Source organism: Myxocyprinus asiaticus, chromosome 43 (genome assembly GCF_019703515.2).
Source record: "Myxocyprinus asiaticus isolate MX2 ecotype Aquarium Trade chromosome 43, UBuf_Myxa_2, whole genome shotgun sequence".
NCBI classification, from domain to species: domain Eukaryota; kingdom Metazoa; phylum Chordata; class Actinopteri; order Cypriniformes; family Catostomidae; genus Myxocyprinus; species Myxocyprinus asiaticus.
The window spans coordinates 16,020,202-16,038,727 of record NC_059386.1 but is presented as its reverse complement, the minus strand read 5'-3'; the positions used below and the strand labels follow the sequence as shown (position 1 = coordinate 16,038,727).

Below are 18,526 nucleotides of genomic sequence, written 5' to 3'. Positions count from 1 at the left end.
AATTTTAATTCTATCATTCACCCACCCTTGTGTTATTCCTAACCCCTTTGGGTTTCTTCCACACAACACAAAATTAGATGTTAGGCTGAATGTTAGCCTGTCGTCAAAACACTTTCACTGCATTTTTTTTCCATAGAATGAAAGTGATTGGTGAGTAAGGCTAATATTTTACCTAACATCTCCTTTTGTGTTCTACAGAAGAAAGGAAGACATATGGGTTTGGAAACAACATGAAAGTGAGTACATGACAAATTTTACATTTCTGGATGCACTATTACTTTGAACCAAATAGCAGGATAATTCCATCCTCTACAGCAGCACTGAAGATCAAGTCCCAGGTTTCCTCATTTGATAAGCGCTTGGTCTATTCATATCAAAAGACATTAAAGCAACAAGTAAATGTGTGAGTGAAGCGTCTTCTGCTGCATTCCAGATCACCCTGTCTGCAGACTGACTTTGATCCTCCCTCTTTATAACAACTCCATCTCTCTCACACATACACCCTAATGTCTCACGAGCCAACACTGCCTGGTGTTAGCCTGCAATCATTCATACTACTGACTTATTTCGATGGAATTCCATTCTGCATTTCACACAGAATGGAATTCTGCCCTATGATTAAGGAAACTATTAGTGTTCATATTTTATCACTGAAGACTAAAAAAAATTGCTCAGCATTCATACATATTTTGAATTGCTACAGCCATCCGGTGAAGTGTTGAAATGATTTCCCAAATGGGGCTCATATTGTGCCTGTTGCTATGGTGTCGATCATAAGAAAGCAGAAATGAAATAAGACTTCACCATTAGATGAAAAATAGTGCTGCCAATTTGCACATTTTCTGAGCAGGAGGTAAACTTAAATATTTGAACAGCAGCCCTGTGCTTTTGCAGCGGTGCTTGCAGAAGGGTTTGGCAGCAATCGTGGCAGGTTAATGAAATCTGGGGCAGTCGGAAAGACTCTCTCTCAAATGGGAGGAATCATGCATACAAATACACTAAAACACCATGTGCTTGTGTAAGCTTCTTAACACTCCTTCACAGTCAAGTACTTTATTCTTATTAATAATGTTTTTTTTCTTTAAAAAAATCTTTTCAATATACAACAACATTTTAGACAAGACAATTCTGTTTACAACTAAATTCAGATCATTTATGGATCATTCAGAACCTAGACGAGCAGACAGTGATAGGGGTACGAGACGGAGAGGAGAAGGACAGCGCTAAACTGAGAAATGGCGGGACATATCAGGAAAGAGTAAAAAAAAAAAAAAAAAAAAAACTACAATTGTTCATACGATTTCACATGAAAAGCAAAAGTGAAGTCAATTTCCCAACTTTTCAAAAAGAATTTTCCAAAAGAGGAAAAGCATTAAAAAAACAAAAAAAAAATAAAACAAGACAGAAACCAGGGGTTGACCAGCACACAATATGTCCCATCTCTCACTCATTCATGCAGAACAGTCCTGGGGTTAGGAAAGCGCTCCAGGTCTTCTCAGACCTTGCCTTCTCCCTTTAGTTTTTCTTTTCTTCTTTATGTCAATAAAAAATAAAAAGACAGATAGAGTTCATGGGCCCAGGGGGCGGAGCCGGGGCAGCCGTCACTCTGTATGTGGGGGCAGGCTCCACACCCACCCTCACGTTCCCTGCTTCATGGCATCGCTCTCTCCATCTTTTCTCCACCTCCTCCAAGAGAGGGAGAATGAGAACCGATTCGGTTTGTGTGATGGGGGAGGCCCTCGGAACGACAGAAGAGGGGGAGAAATCAAATGGACAGATGGAGAGAGGAGGGTGAAGGGGAGGGTTGGTGGTTGCATTCTTCGACCTTTGATCCTGGCACACTTCCACAGAGACTGGATCAGCCGAACAGTCCCCACACACACTCACACACACACACTCCGCATGCCACCAGGGCTTCCCTGCCAAGAGATCACATGCATAAAATGTAGAGCTTGTAAAACGTGAGCGTTCGAATACTCAAAATGATAGTTACTGTTAAACTGAGATTGCTTAACCTGCTTTTAAAATACATTTATGAGTTGTTGAGCGTTTGTTACCTGCTATCTGGATATGTAGGTATATGTGCGGGACGGTGATCGTCCTTCTGTCTGTCCATTGGTCGACACATTCAGGAAATCCCAGATAAGGATAGTGTCATCATGGGAACTGCTGATGATCTGGAACTCGTCAAACTGGAGCCGGAACACTCGGCCAGAATGTTCCTACGCACAGACACACAGGAACGAGATAGCCACTATAATTAAGGTGATACTTTTACGTCATAACCTTACAGCCATCAATCATCAGAAACAGATTGGGAATGATGTGACAAAAATCAGTCTATCCATATGTACAATGGAGACAGTCGAGTCACTAAACATGAAAAGATTAACAAAATCAGACCTGATTTAGTTATGGTATAGGAAGATTAAACATTACAAATATTTTATACAGTTTATATATTCACCTTGTTACTGTACAAATTACTTATGTAATTGTTTATATGCCATGTACTGTTGCACATCTGTTACCTTTCATTCTCAATCTTTATTTGCACATATTAGTAGTTGTACTTTGTATTTAAAGATTTTTTTTTTTCCTGTTTGTTTTGTATTTAAATTGTATGTATGTACTTTTTAGCAACTGCCAAGTCAAATTCCTAAGTGAAATCTTAGCTGGACAATAAAACTATTCTGATTCTAAATTAGGCCTCATTTTAAATATGCACAATATAACCACGATATAGAATTTAAAAAGTAATACAGACAGAAAATGTGATCAACTCAATGGCTGGTTATAGAGCACAACAGTGCCCACTTTTTCAGCCACCTTGGATCCGAAAGTATTTTTCCCATTCATTTTTGCATAGGGATTTCATAAAGTTCTTTACAGAAACAGGTCTAAGCCAAGAACCAAATCAACCAGCTGAGAGGTGAATCACAACATTGCAAACTTTGATTTGAAGCAATATATATTTATACTGTATATATACACACAAATATATATATCACAGGTGTCATTTTTAAACATAACAGAAAGGTTAAATGTTAAAATTACCGTTAATGGTTGATTGCCCTATGGAAAAAAAATGAATGAGATTTTTACATACAGAACCAGACTGTTGTGCTCTACATTTAGACCCTTTTTAAAAGGTTGTTTAACAAAATATTTAAACATAAGAAAAAGAAGAAAAAAAACAGGTGCTGCCCTTTTAAGATAAAATGCCCCAGAAAAGGCTAATTAAAAAAGGTTTTTGTTGAATGATGCTAAGGCTTCATTTACCATTTTTATCAACATTTCTTAAAAAAAAAAAAATGATAATAATAATAATAATTAAAAAAGAAAATTTGCAAGTTATTTTGATTTTTGAAAGTCTGGTAGTTGAAGTTGCAAAATACTGCCAACAAAATCTAAAATGAGTAAATACAACTAAAATCATTATACATACACAAACCTTTAACACCTCCCCGTTAAAGAGGAAGGGGAGTGATGTAGCAATGAGGTGGGCAGGTTTGTTTGGGGACAATGGAACTCACCACAAGTGTACGCAGACACAGAGTGCTGGCTGGGGCTCGCGGATCAAGTGCAGCTTGCAGGTCCCATACTTTAATTTTACTGCACACACAAACAATCAAAACCCATTAGACAATACACAATCACAATATAAATGTCATAAATCCAAAATGCATCGGCTAAAATACCACTCTCTTTTGTTCTCTAGAGCTGCATTTCACACGTAATCTACAGATAATCTCAGATTCAATTGTGAGCTTTTTGGGATTAAATGTGACTGCTCCCTCGGTTGTGAGGGTATTGTGCACTGCTCAAGTATCAGATTTATGACAAGAGTACAGGGTGCAGACAAATGCAACTCCGCAATTAAAGATGCGAGAATAAAGAGATTACACACATTAAGGGCAGGAATATACCAGCCGTAATCCAGACAAAAAACCCTGCACAAACTTAATCCACAGACTGCAGAGCATTTCGAATAGAAAAGACAATTTAAGAGGAGTTTGCTAATAGATTTATTTATTATCAGTGACGGGATAAGTCCCAATCTCCAAGATGGAATATGGGGTTACAAATTTTAACAGGATCTTCCCCTCACAGTTATAAACTGCTGTTGTTAAACAGACAAAGTCATAAAAAAAAAAATCCATTTCATTTTTCCCCCACATTTTTTTTTTTTAATCAAAAAAAATAAAATAAATAAATAAATACAAATAAAAAAAATAATACAATATACCTCCCTTTGATGTTGAATAAATCAGACTGGGACATACCCGTCATACGCTCCACTCACAATCCGCTTGTTATCAAAGCGAATGCAGCGAACAAGCTCCTCGTGCCCTTCCAAAACCCGCAAACATGCTCCACACTCGATATCCCACAGCCTGGAGGGAGATTACAAGATTTTTAGAGAAAAACCCCCCCAACAAAACAAAAACTAAAAATACAAGGTTTCGATGTCATATATACCAAATGGCCCAAGGTAAACGCAAACCATTGTAAACATCTATTAATTGTATTTATTGTTTATTCGTACACACCTGATGGTGTTGTCCGATGAGCCGCTGACCACAAGTCTGTCTCTGTACTGCAGGCAGGCAATTCCTCTCTTGTGACCGTTCAGCGTCCGAACAAACTCGCAGGTGCTCGTACTCCACACCTGCGGAATACACACATAAAATACCCTCCAGATTAGACTTCTACATGCAACAAAATATTAAACATTAAATGTTTAATCTTAATAAACATTAAATCACTGAGCTACTCACACACACACACACACACAACACACAACTGACTCATGTCACAGTGTTCATGTACTCAAGTTGATGTTCTTGTTGGTATTGTTGCCATTTTCATGAGCACACTGAGACAGTTGTATTACAAACAACTATGTTGGCATGGCAATCTTGAATTACAAATCACTAAATTAGGGGCATTTCCGACTGAATGCATTATTGCAGACCAAACATAATGCTAGATGCAGCACAATGAACAGAACGCAGGTGTCTTGAGGTGGGTTTTTTTAAAAGCTAAAGTTCTTCAACTTGACATCTACAAAACGTGCCGCTCTTGCACGAGTTGCTGAAAAACCAGCTTGATGCAGCGCAACAGTCAAAGACCTCCATCTAGCACATGTTTACATGAAAAAACATGTTCCACAAACTCCATATTTACACAAAACATAGTAGGCCAAACTAACTGGTTTAGGTATAGTTTCTAATCAGTGGCATCTTTTTTTTAGATGAATTACAGAGATATTTGTAGAAGCACTGGTACATAACACTCTGAAACAAGTGTGCGAGAATATGTCCACATGTGAAAACGCCTCTACACACCAGCCATCACTACCCTGCTTCATTATTTGGGGAATGTTTTGAGAGGGTGGGCGCTGCAGAATCACTTGGCACCTCTCCCAGGGTGATGGGTGGGCTGGCTCAGGGTTGTCTGTTTCTGGAATCCCGACTGGCCGCAAACCCAGCATCTGGCAGAGAGGGGCTGGACAATACAAGTGCCTTATAGGTCTCTGGGTGAGAGGAGCAAGCTAACAGTCTAAAGAGAATTCTGAGGCTGTTGGTACACTGCTGCTCTCTGCTGGCTTCTTTGAGCATATACCAGAGCAAAGAAAATCTTAGCCTCAGACAGCATGCCAACACATCATTCACGTCTCATAAGCTAACTTAATTTCTAGAAGGGTGTGCATGGGTGCATCAGTCCACTGGAAAACAGTCATGTTCACAAGAACTAATCACTGGATTTGCCAATAAATTCATATTCAAGAGTTGAGACAGATTGTAGATTTCCCCAGCCTCAAAATGTCACACATGAAAAGCAAACTGGGGTTAGACAATTTACATCAGGGCTATTCAAATCTGCTCCAGGAGGGCTGACATTGTGCAGAGTTTAGCACCAACCATAATCAAACACACCTGAACAAGCAAATCAAGATCTCCAGTATTCCTTAAATAAATAAATAAATAAATAAATAAATAAATAAATAACAGGGGTGAAGGAGCAGGGTTGGAGCGAAAGAGGAGATTGGAATAACCCTGCCTTTTCTGTCTCAGTTTACATCCACATTAATCCGGATACATTTGAAAACTGCATTTTCATTTTTGAAATGCTCTCCATCCATACTGCCGTTTTCAAGCGTTTTCCAAAAGTTGCTCGTCCACACTGCAACGCATGAAAACTCTTAAATCCCAATACTGCGCATGCGAAAAATCAGCGTTCCATCTACGGTCAAACGCAATTGTCCTCGTGTTCCGTCACCGAACAGCAATTCAGAGTAAACTTTGCGTCACCTTTGAAGGAATGCATTGTGAAGGTTGTACAAAGTAACATTTATCTTTAACAACGCTATCAAAGTGAATATAAGGCACAACAACACAGCTACAACATAAGCTATGTCTTGCTCAAGGACCCAGTGGTGGTGGCTGTGGGGAAACCTTATTGTTACTTTTCCTTTATCAAAATACGCAAAGATTTCACCTAAAAAAAAGACGTGCATAAAAATGAAACATTGTAGAAATTACATTACACGGTCTTCTGCTTCCAGACGTACAGAAACTTTAACAAGTAGACATCTAATACATTGCATACAACAGGGTTTCAGCAAAGTATTTATCATGTTGATGATCTAGAGACTTTAATAAATAGTGTATGGAATATGATACGCACAGCTTTATAGGGTTAATATTTGCAGATATTATACACAGAGCCGCCATCTTGATTGTTTTGGGTTGAATGGATTACATGACAACAAATACGTCATCGTTTTCAGATATCTTCTTTTTCCCTGTCCATACTACAACGCGAAGACAGCGTTTTCAAATTTATCCACTTGGGAGAGCGTTTTCGAAAAGCTCGGTTTTCGCTGTCAAAAATGCCATGTCAGTATGGACGGAAGGCCAAAATTTAGAGAAAAAGACGCATTTGAGAGTCACAAAGAATCACAGACTTTTCCATGACCTAAAGATTTTTACAAACCTTTCAAATTCAGACAGATTTGATAATGAATCATTCCAACTGATTCGTGAATCAAGTTAACTGATTTACTGAAGAAAAAAACGAGTCGCCCACAAATCAGACATCAATATGGCTTGCGAAAAAATTCTCTCTACACAAAAACAATATTTAGTCAATGCCATATTTAAGAGCAGAGCATAACTTTTTTTTATCTTCATTCTCCTTAACTTATTTATTAATTTCCATGGCTTTTCCATGCCTGGACAACACAATTTTAAAATTCACTGATATTTCCAGGTTTAAAGCCACAGGAACCCTGGAGTCAAAAGTCTGCCTATGCGAAACTACCTCAACATTCACCCCACCCTCTCACGCTGCTTTAGATTTTCTTACAACGCATCGATTTGTGGTTTGATTGACAGCCGATGACAGTCAGTCAGATCTGAGCGCTGACCTTTATGGTCCGATCCCCAGAGGCGGAGACAATGTACTTGTCGTCAAAATCGACCACATTGACGGCAGCCCTGTGGCCAACAAGGACACGGCGAAGGCTGATGTCCGTGGGAGAGGCCATGTCCCACACGGCGATGGAGCGATCCTTCGAGCAGGTCACCATCAGCCCGTTGCAGAACCGCAGGTGGAGTACAGCCTCGTTGTGATGGATCAAAGTGTTCAGAACTTCTCCCGAGTTCACATCCCACACTCTGAGAACGAGATCGAAAGACAAGTCAGCACTGAAATAATCAATCCCTCATTCACTGCAGCAGAACAGATGGTGGGGGTGTGACCACTTTTTTTTAGAAATGAACAGAGGACTTTTAGAGAGTGAGAGTGTGACAGAAATCTGACCTGACAGTGGAATCAGAGGAGCCGGTAACAATGACTCTCTCATCGTATTGCAGACACAGCACGGAGCCCGTGTGCCCCGTCAGGATCTTCAAACACTCCAGAGTCTGTTTGTCCCATATCTGAATGCAAACATATACATGTTTTATCACAACTGCTGAACAGTCTTCTTAACAAGTGGATCTGACTCATTACCAGGTAACAGACAATGAACATGCAAAACTATGGAAAGTTAGTCACATGTATTCAGCACACATAATTATACACACATAGTGGATTTTAAAAATTCAGCGAATCTCACATTTGTAGCATAGACGCACTGTTTTTGCCTATACTAAGAGCACATAATTATTATGGCAAAACATCTATATGATTGCAGATATTATTTATAAATAAAGGCCCCACCTAGAATCTGAAATGCTTTTTCAAAGCCTAATCTAAAATAGATGTTAACGTACATGGATACTGTTTAGTATTCAGAAATTAATTTGGGGTGAAAAAAAAGGACTGATATTATCTGCTTCAAACAGCAGCCTATTCAAACCAATACAGTAATTAAATCCAAGAGTGGTTCTTGTAAAAACTCACCATCAAGAAGCTAGGGTGATGAGGGTGAAAAAAAAAGTTTGGCCAATACCAATATGGTCACCAATAAACTGCGCATTTTCTAGCCAAAAGATACATATGCTGACATTCACTTCTACAACAAGGTGTGAATACATTAACTCTATAAAGAAATCAGCTAGATTGATTTTTAATGGGACAGTCCTTTCAAACTATCCCTTCAGCGGGCTGTAAACCCAATTTACGTCACATCCTGAATTTAATGCTTGTGGTTTTGATTTGAAATGCCCTCTAAGTAGTTTCAGTATTATATTACATTAAGGGAGGATTTTAAATAAGTCAAAACTTAAAGCATGTGGGCGTTTCTGTTTACAGAGTTTTAAAAGCATCACTTCATCACAAATGGATATCCTGAACCCTTTTGATTGGGAAAACTCATCCATTCATGCACAACAACTAAAGTCCCAAAATCATACACTTGCTAAAAGTGTTTACAAACGTCATCAGTGCACATCTTTAATGAGTACACTGTTATTGTCAGATGTGGTTAACTTAATTCAACATAAGACACCTGCGTAGGAATGGAATCAGATCATGTGGGTTCATAATCTAAACGGAGTGAAAACCACAAGATTCGCAAGAAAACAGACACACAGAGAGTGCAATGGCACCTTGATGGAGTTATCTCGTAGACCGCTGATGATCTTTTCATCGTCGTACTGGAGGCAGTAAACACCTTTGCTGTTCTCCGATCTACACTGAATCCTTTGCAGGTTATGTCGGCCACATCTCCAGTTTGCCTCGATGGTCTGGAAACAGCAACAGTGAGAGGAAACAAAAGTACAAATAATTTCTCACTATATCAGAAATTTAGTAAGAGGAAACTGTTTTTTCATTAAAGCATACAAAAAAAATAAAAATATTACACTTTAGCACTGGCATAAACGAAAATATCTTATTTTAATTTTACAGATGAAAATCAGATCATCAAATCATAATTAGACTTGTTTAATGAACGAATCAGTGAACAAATCTAAATGACAGTCAGAAAAAACATCTACATCAGTTCCTACCTCAATGTCTTGAATGATTTTTGGATAAAGAGAGCGATAGTATGAGTTCGGAGGAACTTCTGTTGTGCGGTTCTTGAACAGGTATTTTTCCCTGTGAAAGAAAAAGAATAAAAAATCTTTTAATTAAATTAACTGACATACAAGTCAAATAACTCAAGACCAACTAAGATGTAAAAGACAGCCTTAAAGGAGGCTTCAAGCATGTCTGGTAGAGAATTACACTGTAAAGAGATAATGATGAGATTGTTATTAAACCCTCATGTATAAATGAGGGGGTTGGGTGGATGTAAACCATGATATCAGCACTGTAACTCACCACTGGTGTCTCTCTGAGAGGCCTTTCCATAGCGGATCTGTCCGAACCATCCGCTCAATCAGCTTCTTCCACAACATCCCCTCAGAAATAACGCGCTGCCATTCCTTACACACCAGCTCTGCTGAACACAGTGAGCGTGCGTCCAGGAAAGACAGGATGTTTTCCGCTATATGATCCAGACCCTGAGCTGAAACACAAAGAGAAATGTGCTTAAAATACCAGGATGTAAGAGTTTAAAGCCATAAAAGCAGGACGTAAGTCAACACGAAGCAACTTTCTGAACCCATTTTACTTCCGTAAACGCATGCATTTCCGACTGAAAGGGGATTTTCAAGGAGAGAAAAAGAAAAAAGGACGGGACTCGATTGGTTTGTGAAAAGTGGGCATAATATAGCGGAATGGAGTCAGGTAGTTTGAAGAAAACTATTTCTCTGGAATAACATGCACTAAAGAATCAGGCACAGCAAAACCAAGAACATGTATTTAAGTAAACAGTGTCAATTTTGATTTCACGTCATCTTTAATTGAGTGTAATACACTTTAAAAAAAAAAATTAAAAAAAAAAAAAAGACCAAGCAATGCATGAGTTTTATTTAAAATCTAAAGACTAAATCTTTGTCTAAATCTTAGCCAAGAACAATGAACATGCATATGGGTGTAATTAAATCCAAAAGTTACATTTTGTATAAATCTGAACAAGGATTTGTATTTGTTACCTGGCAGTGCTGTAATGAAGTCCCTTTGGAGCATGGGTTTGAGGTAGGAGTTTATGTGGCCGTGTTGGTAATGGCACATGCGTGAGATCAGGTGTTCCACAAACTCCACCTGGTCTGACTCAGACCACTGATCAAAAAGCTGGATGCACACGTCCTTCTCCTTCTCATAATTTCCTTCAGACGGCCGCTTCCTGGAGCCCGTTAGCAGTCCATTACTCACCTGAGGACAGAGATAGGTAGGCTGGAAGAATCGTATGAGAAAAACAAAGAAATAGATATATTAGGCCTGGTGAGACAAAATAAACCTGTCCAGGTTTCTTTTTCTTTGGCCCCGTTTACATCAAGTATTAAAGATGCGATCCCCCCAAGACGATACACTGTTTACATCTGGTCGTAATGTGTGTCTTTTTTGACCACTTGTGTTTGGATTTCAAGGGGAGGGTCCCTGATTTTATGATGACATACGTCAATCAATACATCAGTGTATTACTGCATTATGATAATGCGCAAAAAAGTAAAATAAAAAGCACACACACACAAAAAAAAAGAAAAAAAAAGAAAAAAGAAAAACAGCATTTCTCCCAATTATTCTTCTATGCATTTAATCCAAGCACAAACGTGACATTTCTAACAGAATTCTTAGTTATTTTATTACAGTACCTGTATTAACTGAGCTAGGGGTGTGTGTGTGCGCTTCTCATCCGTGTCACTGCATGTTGATCTTATCGAGAAGAGTCGATCAAAATGCATTACGTTTTGGAGCACAAAGTATTTTTCATCAAGAGTACACCACCCCTTTATGAAAATGTTCGCGAGGTGTTTTTCTGTCACTTTAAATGTTAGTTTTTCCGACACTAAGTGGGTGGAAAGATGTGATTCATAAGTGCGTAACTTTTAACTTTAATGGCTGAAATACACCGGGGACTCTTATTTTGAAATGCGCTTCACCGCTTCCAGCTGCTCATTCAAACTGATTAGTAAAATAAAACATCCTACAATGATCTACAATGTATTACAATATAAACAATTAAAAGTAAACTGTCATATTTCATCAACACATATATCATCATAATCAACGGTTGATCATTAGTGACTGCTTGTCATAAATTTCCGATATAGAATAATGATTGCAAACTGTTCTGCAACAGCTGGAAACACTCACAAGCCCCCACGTGCTTTGAGAAAATATAACAGTGCCGCGTTTTCACTTTGAAGGATGCAGCGCATGCATTTGTTTAACTAAATCATATTATTTTGAAATGTGATAATCACATTAGGTCATATCACGATTCCTGTCTTTCCACCCCCAGATGTAAGACCTCTTTAAATGATAATTAAGACTTCTGTTGTATCATTTACGATATTTAAGACTTTTTATGACCTTAAATTTTGGAAAACTGAATTTAAGACATTAAGACTTAAGGATCCACGGGAACCCTGTTAACTATAACGCGATGGATGACACGAGAAGATGGTCAGAGGTGTCGTACAGAGAAATTTGTAATGACTTTGTGTTGTCTCTTGGAGTTTCATGAGCACAGAAGAATATCAGTATGTCCACTGCATGAAGGTAGGATCTTGTGTACTTATGACCCAAGTACTCATGTTTCAAAATTTCCCTGCTCTGCTTCCAGTTGTTATGGAACTGAACACTTTGAACACTTTAAAGTGTTCCCCTGAACACTTTAAAATACTCATATCTTTTGGCAACTCTATAACCTGTAATTCCACTTTGCTAGCAATTACACTTCGACATCATTACCATAGATATCTATACAGAAACCACTAGACCGGAAGTTCAAAGACAAAATTTTCAAGATGGCTGCGCACTTGTTTCTCTTGTGCATAAGGTGAATGTGTGATTATTTTTTCAATATTTCCAATCAGATGGTTAATTCTTTTCAAAACCACACACTTGTTTTAGCGGAGTGGTTGATTGGGTGGTGCTTTGCTGATGTTTAAACAGATGAGCATTTACGCTACAAACCCAATGTGGTCACATGCGTTTTAAACCACATTCAACTACCTCTGAATGTGGTTGAAGTGGACAAATCTCAATATTTCGGACCCAGTTTATACCAGTCATTAGAATCATCATGTTTCCAACGGACCGCCCATAACGCATCTTAAAGCTGAAATGTGCAATTTCTGTGCCACCGAACGGAATTGCAAAAAAAAAAAAAAAAAATGTTTCAAACAGCATTCCAAATATGCCACCGCCTGCTGTTGATCCAACAAACAAGATAGTCCTGCTCCAAACTCACGCCATTGGTTGAGCCAATGTTGTTGTGTGGCTCAATCGCAGTTTGAGAAATTAACCTACAAATGGCTAACTTACAGTTGTCACTGCATATTAAGCTGGGATAGAAGTAAATACACCGAAAAAGTTACACACTTCAGTTTTAATACCAGGAGTAAATGAGGCCTTAGAAAGGATGGATTACGTATGAATCTAGCAAAATGAGACTTCAAACTAAACTTTGTATTTAGGTATGTTTGCTCAGCAAAGTGCAACTCTCCTTGCAGTTCCTGAATAACCAGGTGAATTGGAGAGATAATCTGCTCCAAAACACAGCAAGTTATCTACCTAGAAAACAATTTAAGGCATCATAGTCACACTCTGGCTCCTGATGCAAAGACCATTTAAAAAAATAGGCAGCAACATTATGCCTTAAGATATCACATTTTGGCCACATTTTCTAAGGCAGCATCACATGTATGCTTTGCAGAAAATGTGAAACAATTCACTCAAGGCAGACAAGTCCAGAGAAATGTGCATTACAATTATACCAAAAAATACTGATAAAATTAGTTCACGTTAAAATTAGAAACTATTTTATCCAATAACCGTGTGTGGCAAGTATGTTTAAAAGATTAAAAGTATTGCATCATTAGCATAGCAACATGCTAACGTCAAACTACATTGGAATCAACTGAAAGTCGAGTCCCTCATTCACTTCATGTTAGGAGTGTTAATTTTGCCTGTGTGGAGCATTCCAAATCAGTCACTCATGAGGCTCCTTTTCAGTAAGGATGCTGCTTATGTAGATGGTTGACAGCAAATTTTGGAACAGAGCTAAGATGCCCACATCTATTGTTTGAGGAACATTCCAAATTTGCAAAAAAGAAACTATTGATTCTGAATACAATATCATAAAGGCCTGTGGAAAATGACACAAAGGTTTTTCAGGCACAGATTAGGCCATGCCCTATAACAAACTCCACTGTCAACACTGGTTGACCAAGGAAAACTTTCCTAGTCCAGGGAGAGGCTAATCAATGGATTGCTATAGTTTTATCTTTTTATTCTTTCAACACACTTTGACGTACAGCGCATCCACCTCACCTTAAACACTGTGGTGATCTTTGGGGAGCGGTCTGCAGTCTGCAAATCCATGACAGAGGTGTTCTGCAGAAGAAATCACACCATTATTTGGGTCAATGTTCTCGGAACTAAAAAATAAATGATGTGTGATTTCAATTGAAAACTAAATTAATACTACAACTAAGATTAAATATAAAATGAATCCAACACTTATCCACTGAACTGCAAAAAAACTGCTTAAAACATTAATGTTGTGTGGTGATGCTTCTATCATCTGCTCATGATCATGAAATGCATTGTATGCTGGCAAGCAGATGAAAGGTCAGTCCAACAGCCTATGATTTGTGTGTGCTTAATAACTTGACAAATTCCCCCATCAGTGTGTGGTATAGATGGGAGATCGGGTAGGGTGTGTAGGCGTTTGGGTAATGCGTCAACAGCTGTCCCCTAGCCAAGGCCATAACAAGGATTTGCTTACATCCCAAATACAAGAACAGAGATTATGCCATCCATACCATCACTCTTCATATCCATGATTCAGCACCTGCTTTAATCCGTAACCTATAATTTTTACTATGAAAATCAGCCAAACTTTATACAAACTCAGACAAAATTCCTCAGGACTAAAAGTGAAGTGACATAAAAGCTAGACACAAGTGATAACAATATAAAGGTTTCATTTCCAGTTATCTTTGTAGGTCCGCGGAGCAGGAAGAGCACTTTTCATTGTGAGGGTTCAACTATTGAAGTCTATACACATAGCTTGCTATCTTTAAGCAAAAGGCATTTAACCATCTCCCTCAAGCTTAATATATAGAGTTGAAGTCAGAAGTTTACATACACTTAGGTTGAAGTCATTAAAACTTATTTAACCACTCCACAGATTTAATATTTGCAAACTACAGTTTTGACAAGTCGTTTAGGACATCTACTTTGTACATGACACAAGTAAATTGTCCAACAATTGTTTACAGACAGATTGTTTCACTTTTAATTGACTATATCACAATTCCAGTGGGTCAGAAGTTTACATACACTAAGTTAACTGTGCCTTTAAGCAGCTTAGAAAATTCAAAAAAATGATGTCAAGCCTTTAGACAATTAGCTTCTGAAAGGAGGTGTACTGAATTGGAGGTGTACCTGTGGATGTATTTTAAGGCCTACCTTCAAACTCAGTGCCTCTTTGCTTGACATCATGGGAAAATGAAAAGAAATCAGCCAAGACCTCAGAAAAAAAATTGTGGACCTCCACAAGTCTGGTTCATCCTTGGGAGCAATTTCCAAACACCTGAAGGTACCACATTCATCTGTACAAACAACAGTATGCAAATATAAACACCATCGGACCACGCAGCCATCCTACCGCTGTCTCCTAGAGATGAACGTAGTTTGGTGCGAAAAGCGCAAATCAATCCAAGAACAACAGCAAAGGACCTTGTGTTGATGCTGGGGGAAACAGGTAGACAAGTATCTATATCCACAGTAAAACGAGTCCTATAACGACATAACCTGAAAGGCTGCTCACTAAGGAAGGAGTCACTGCTCCAAAACCACCATAAAAAAGCCAGACTACAGTTTGCAAGTGCACATGGGGACAAAGATCTTACTTTTTGGAGAAATGTCCTCTGGTCTGATGAAACAAAAATTGAACTGTTTGGCCATAATGATCATCGTTATGTTTGGAGGAATAAGGGTGAGGCTTGCAAGCCGAAGAACACCATCCCAACCGTGAAGCATGGGGGGTGGCAGCATCATATTGTGGGGGTGCTTTGCTGCAGGAGGGACTGGTGCACTTCACAAAATAGATGGCATCATGAAGGAAAATTATGTGTATATACTGAAGCAACATTTCAAGACATCAGCCAGGAAGTTAAAGCTCGGTCACAAATTGGTCTTCCAAATGGACAATGACCCCAAGCATACCTCCAAAGTTGTGGCAAAATGGCTTAAGGACAACAAAGTCAAGTTATTGGAGTGGCCATCACAAAGCCCTGACCTCAATCCGATAGAAAATTTGTGGGTAGAACTGAAACAGCATGTGCGATCAAGGAGGCCTACAAACCTGACTCAGTTACACCAGTTCTGTCTGGAGGAATGAGCCAAATTTCCAGCAACTTATTGTGAGAAGCTTGTGGAAGACTACCCAAAACATTTGACCCAAGCTAAACAATTTAAAGGCAATGCTACCAAAAACTAACAAAGTGCATGTACATTTCTGACCCGCTGGGAATGTGATGAAAGAAATAAAAGCTGATATAAATCCTTCTCTCTACTATTATTCTGACAATTCACATTCTTAAAATATAGTGATCCTAACTGACGTAAGACAGGGAATGTTTTCTACTATTAAATATCAGGAATGGTGAAAAACTGAGTTTATTTGGCTAAGGTGTATGTAAACTTCTGACTTCAACTGTAAGTGAACAAACTCAAGAGTATTCACGCCTATCATTTTCACTGTATCCATGGCAACAAGAAGCAAATCCACTCTGCCATCTGATTCTATAATGTTACTGAATTCAGGTATTGATTCATAGAAGTCTAAATAATACCTAATATATTTTTAATGTTGAATTTAACAAATAATATAGAAATATAAAATACCTTACACATTATATTGAACCTTAACTCTTATTAAAAAAAATTACATTAAACTTGATAAGACTACACAGACGTAAGCTAAAATATAAATAAATAAATAAAAAGATAATGGATAAAAAAAAACCTACATCTTTAATCAGTAAACAGGACAATTTAAAGCTTTATTTGTATTGTCTTTTTAATCACTTTTCATTACAACCTTCTAACACTTGAAAAATAAATAAAAACAATTGACATAAACAATGTGTTCTTTTAAACCAAAATAATCGCAATTAGTTCAAGTAGGCTAATGATTGGATTTGCTTAGCCACCTAGCTGCTTGCTAGCATTGTGTGTTTCACAACACTGGTGTTTATATTTCACTGATAAAGGTTTGTGTTCACTTAAAATATAAATATTAACTTATTCAAACACTGTTCTCGTAATATTCATAATTATATTTTACGTGTAATCATCTTCTGGCTTAAAAGCGTCACCATTGACTGCACGAGCGGTTACTTCCTATTACGCAGCTTTAAACGCCACTTAAAATACGTCGTGATATGGAAACGATGAATGTTTATAAGTCAGAAATAATACGTAAGAACACGACAAAACACTGTTAAGAGCACTAAGCATCTATATAAAACATAGTTCTGCGCTGTGGACAAATTCTAGGCGGAATTGAGTGGCGCAGATGCGCCGCAGTCAAGCTCGAGTCGCCGGCTGAAGTCGATGAGACTCCGACTCACCACAATGCCGCGGCAGCTTTCTTCGCTCCACCTCGGCCACTAAGTTCAGTAAATATCATCACCCATCACCATATACAATATCGCAGCTTGTTTATTAAGGTCTCAACTGTTTTAACAACGAAAAGACAGAAAGAAGAGTGCAAGAGAACGAACAAGAGAGCCAAAGAGCCAGCGATCCAGAGCAGGGCCCTCCCTGTCAGCCGAGCCTGCCATTTCTCTCGCTCTCTCTCTCACTCACTCACTCACTCTCACTCCTCCTTCCCCCCACCAACTCAATCGATCCTTACACATTTCACACGCTGGTTAACTTCACACTGACTGTCCTCGCAAACGGATATCTATCTATCAATAATATCTTGGGAAAAAGACTAAACAATCTTTTCAAAGCAGAAACGAGTACTCACCATCAGCTCCAAGGTTTTGTCCTCCATCTCCGGTTCCATATCTGTTCCACGAAACTCGCAGTGAAAATGGAAACCCCGCCCTGCGACACAATCACGTCATAAATGGAGGCGTGGAGAAAAGCCTTAAGATGAAACATACGATTGGCTGTCAAACACACAAACCTGACAAAAATGGGCGTTGTCCGTGTCGTGATTGGCTAATTTCTGCTGCTAAGGTACAGAGCGTGTACAAACACACCAGTCATGATCGAAGTGGGGTATAATCTGTGAAACAAGACTCGTGATTGGTCGCCGAATGACAAAACGTCTTTTGTAAAACAAATAGCTATTGGCCGCGTTCTGGTGCTAGGGTAAAGTATGGGGTTATCCCCGATGATTCAAATTTAGCTGAGCCTGAAAATGACTGATAAAATTGCTTGCAGGCCAATATTTAAAGTTTTCCAATCTTACTACTTTATGTAATTTACTAGATGAATAAATATATTTGGGAAAATAAATTCCCCAGAAGCTTTACTATCCTGTTAAAATGCCTACAAAACTTCTGCAACGCCTATGAGTTACCTCAGAAAGGAAAATAACAATACAATCGAATATAAAACCCATCTTAATGAAGGTATAGATCACCCAAAAGTGAAAATTCTCATTTACTCACCGTCATGCCATCCCAGATGTGTCCAACTTTCTTCTGCAGAACACAAAGATTTGTATTGCTCTCACTGTCCATACAAGTGAATGGTGACCAGAATTCTGAAGGTCCAAATAGCAGATAAAAGCAGCATAAAAGTAATCCATAACACTCCAGTGATTAAACCCATCTTCTTCAGAAGAGATACAAGTGTGGGTAGAAAAAAGTCCTTTCTTACAATAAATTGCTACATTCACTTTCAGATGTGAAAGTGAAGATTTATAGTAAAAAAGTACTTATATTTATCATATCGCTTCTGAAGATATGGATTTAAGCACTGGAGT

At 38.4% G+C, this 18,526-nt stretch overlaps 1 protein-coding gene across 4 annotated transcripts; it reads right to left on the bottom strand.

Moving 5' to 3' along the window:
- Positions 1-1,004: 1,004 nt before the first annotated feature.
- On the bottom strand, positions 1,005-18,377 carry LOC127433516 (F-box and WD repeat domain-containing 11-B-like). Of its 4 annotated transcripts, XM_051685489.1 has the most exons (15): positions 17,720-18,376; positions 17,558-17,637; positions 13,843-13,905; positions 10,497-10,737; positions 9,781-9,967; positions 9,465-9,555; positions 9,063-9,200; positions 7,831-7,949; positions 7,436-7,685; positions 4,554-4,672; positions 4,287-4,397; positions 3,537-3,615; positions 3,058-3,075; positions 2,058-2,222; positions 1,005-1,919 (listed from the first exon to the last, which is right to left on the bottom strand). In XM_051685489.1, the coding sequence occupies exons 2-14, from the start codon at positions 17,594-17,596 to the stop codon at positions 2,061-2,063; spliced, it is 1,617 nt and encodes a 538-aa protein (XP_051541449.1). In that variant the 5' UTR covers positions 17,597-17,637; positions 17,720-18,376; the 3' UTR covers positions 1,005-1,919; positions 2,058-2,060. The 4 variants fall into 4 exon arrangements, with proteins under 4 accessions (XP_051541449.1, XP_051541451.1, XP_051541453.1 ...); XM_051685491.1 differs by lacking the exons at positions 17,558-17,637; positions 17,720-18,376 and adding an exon at positions 17,154-17,378; XM_051685493.1 differs by lacking the exon at positions 13,843-13,905 and having other exon boundaries at positions 17,558-18,377.
- Positions 18,378-18,526: the final 149 nt, after the last annotated feature.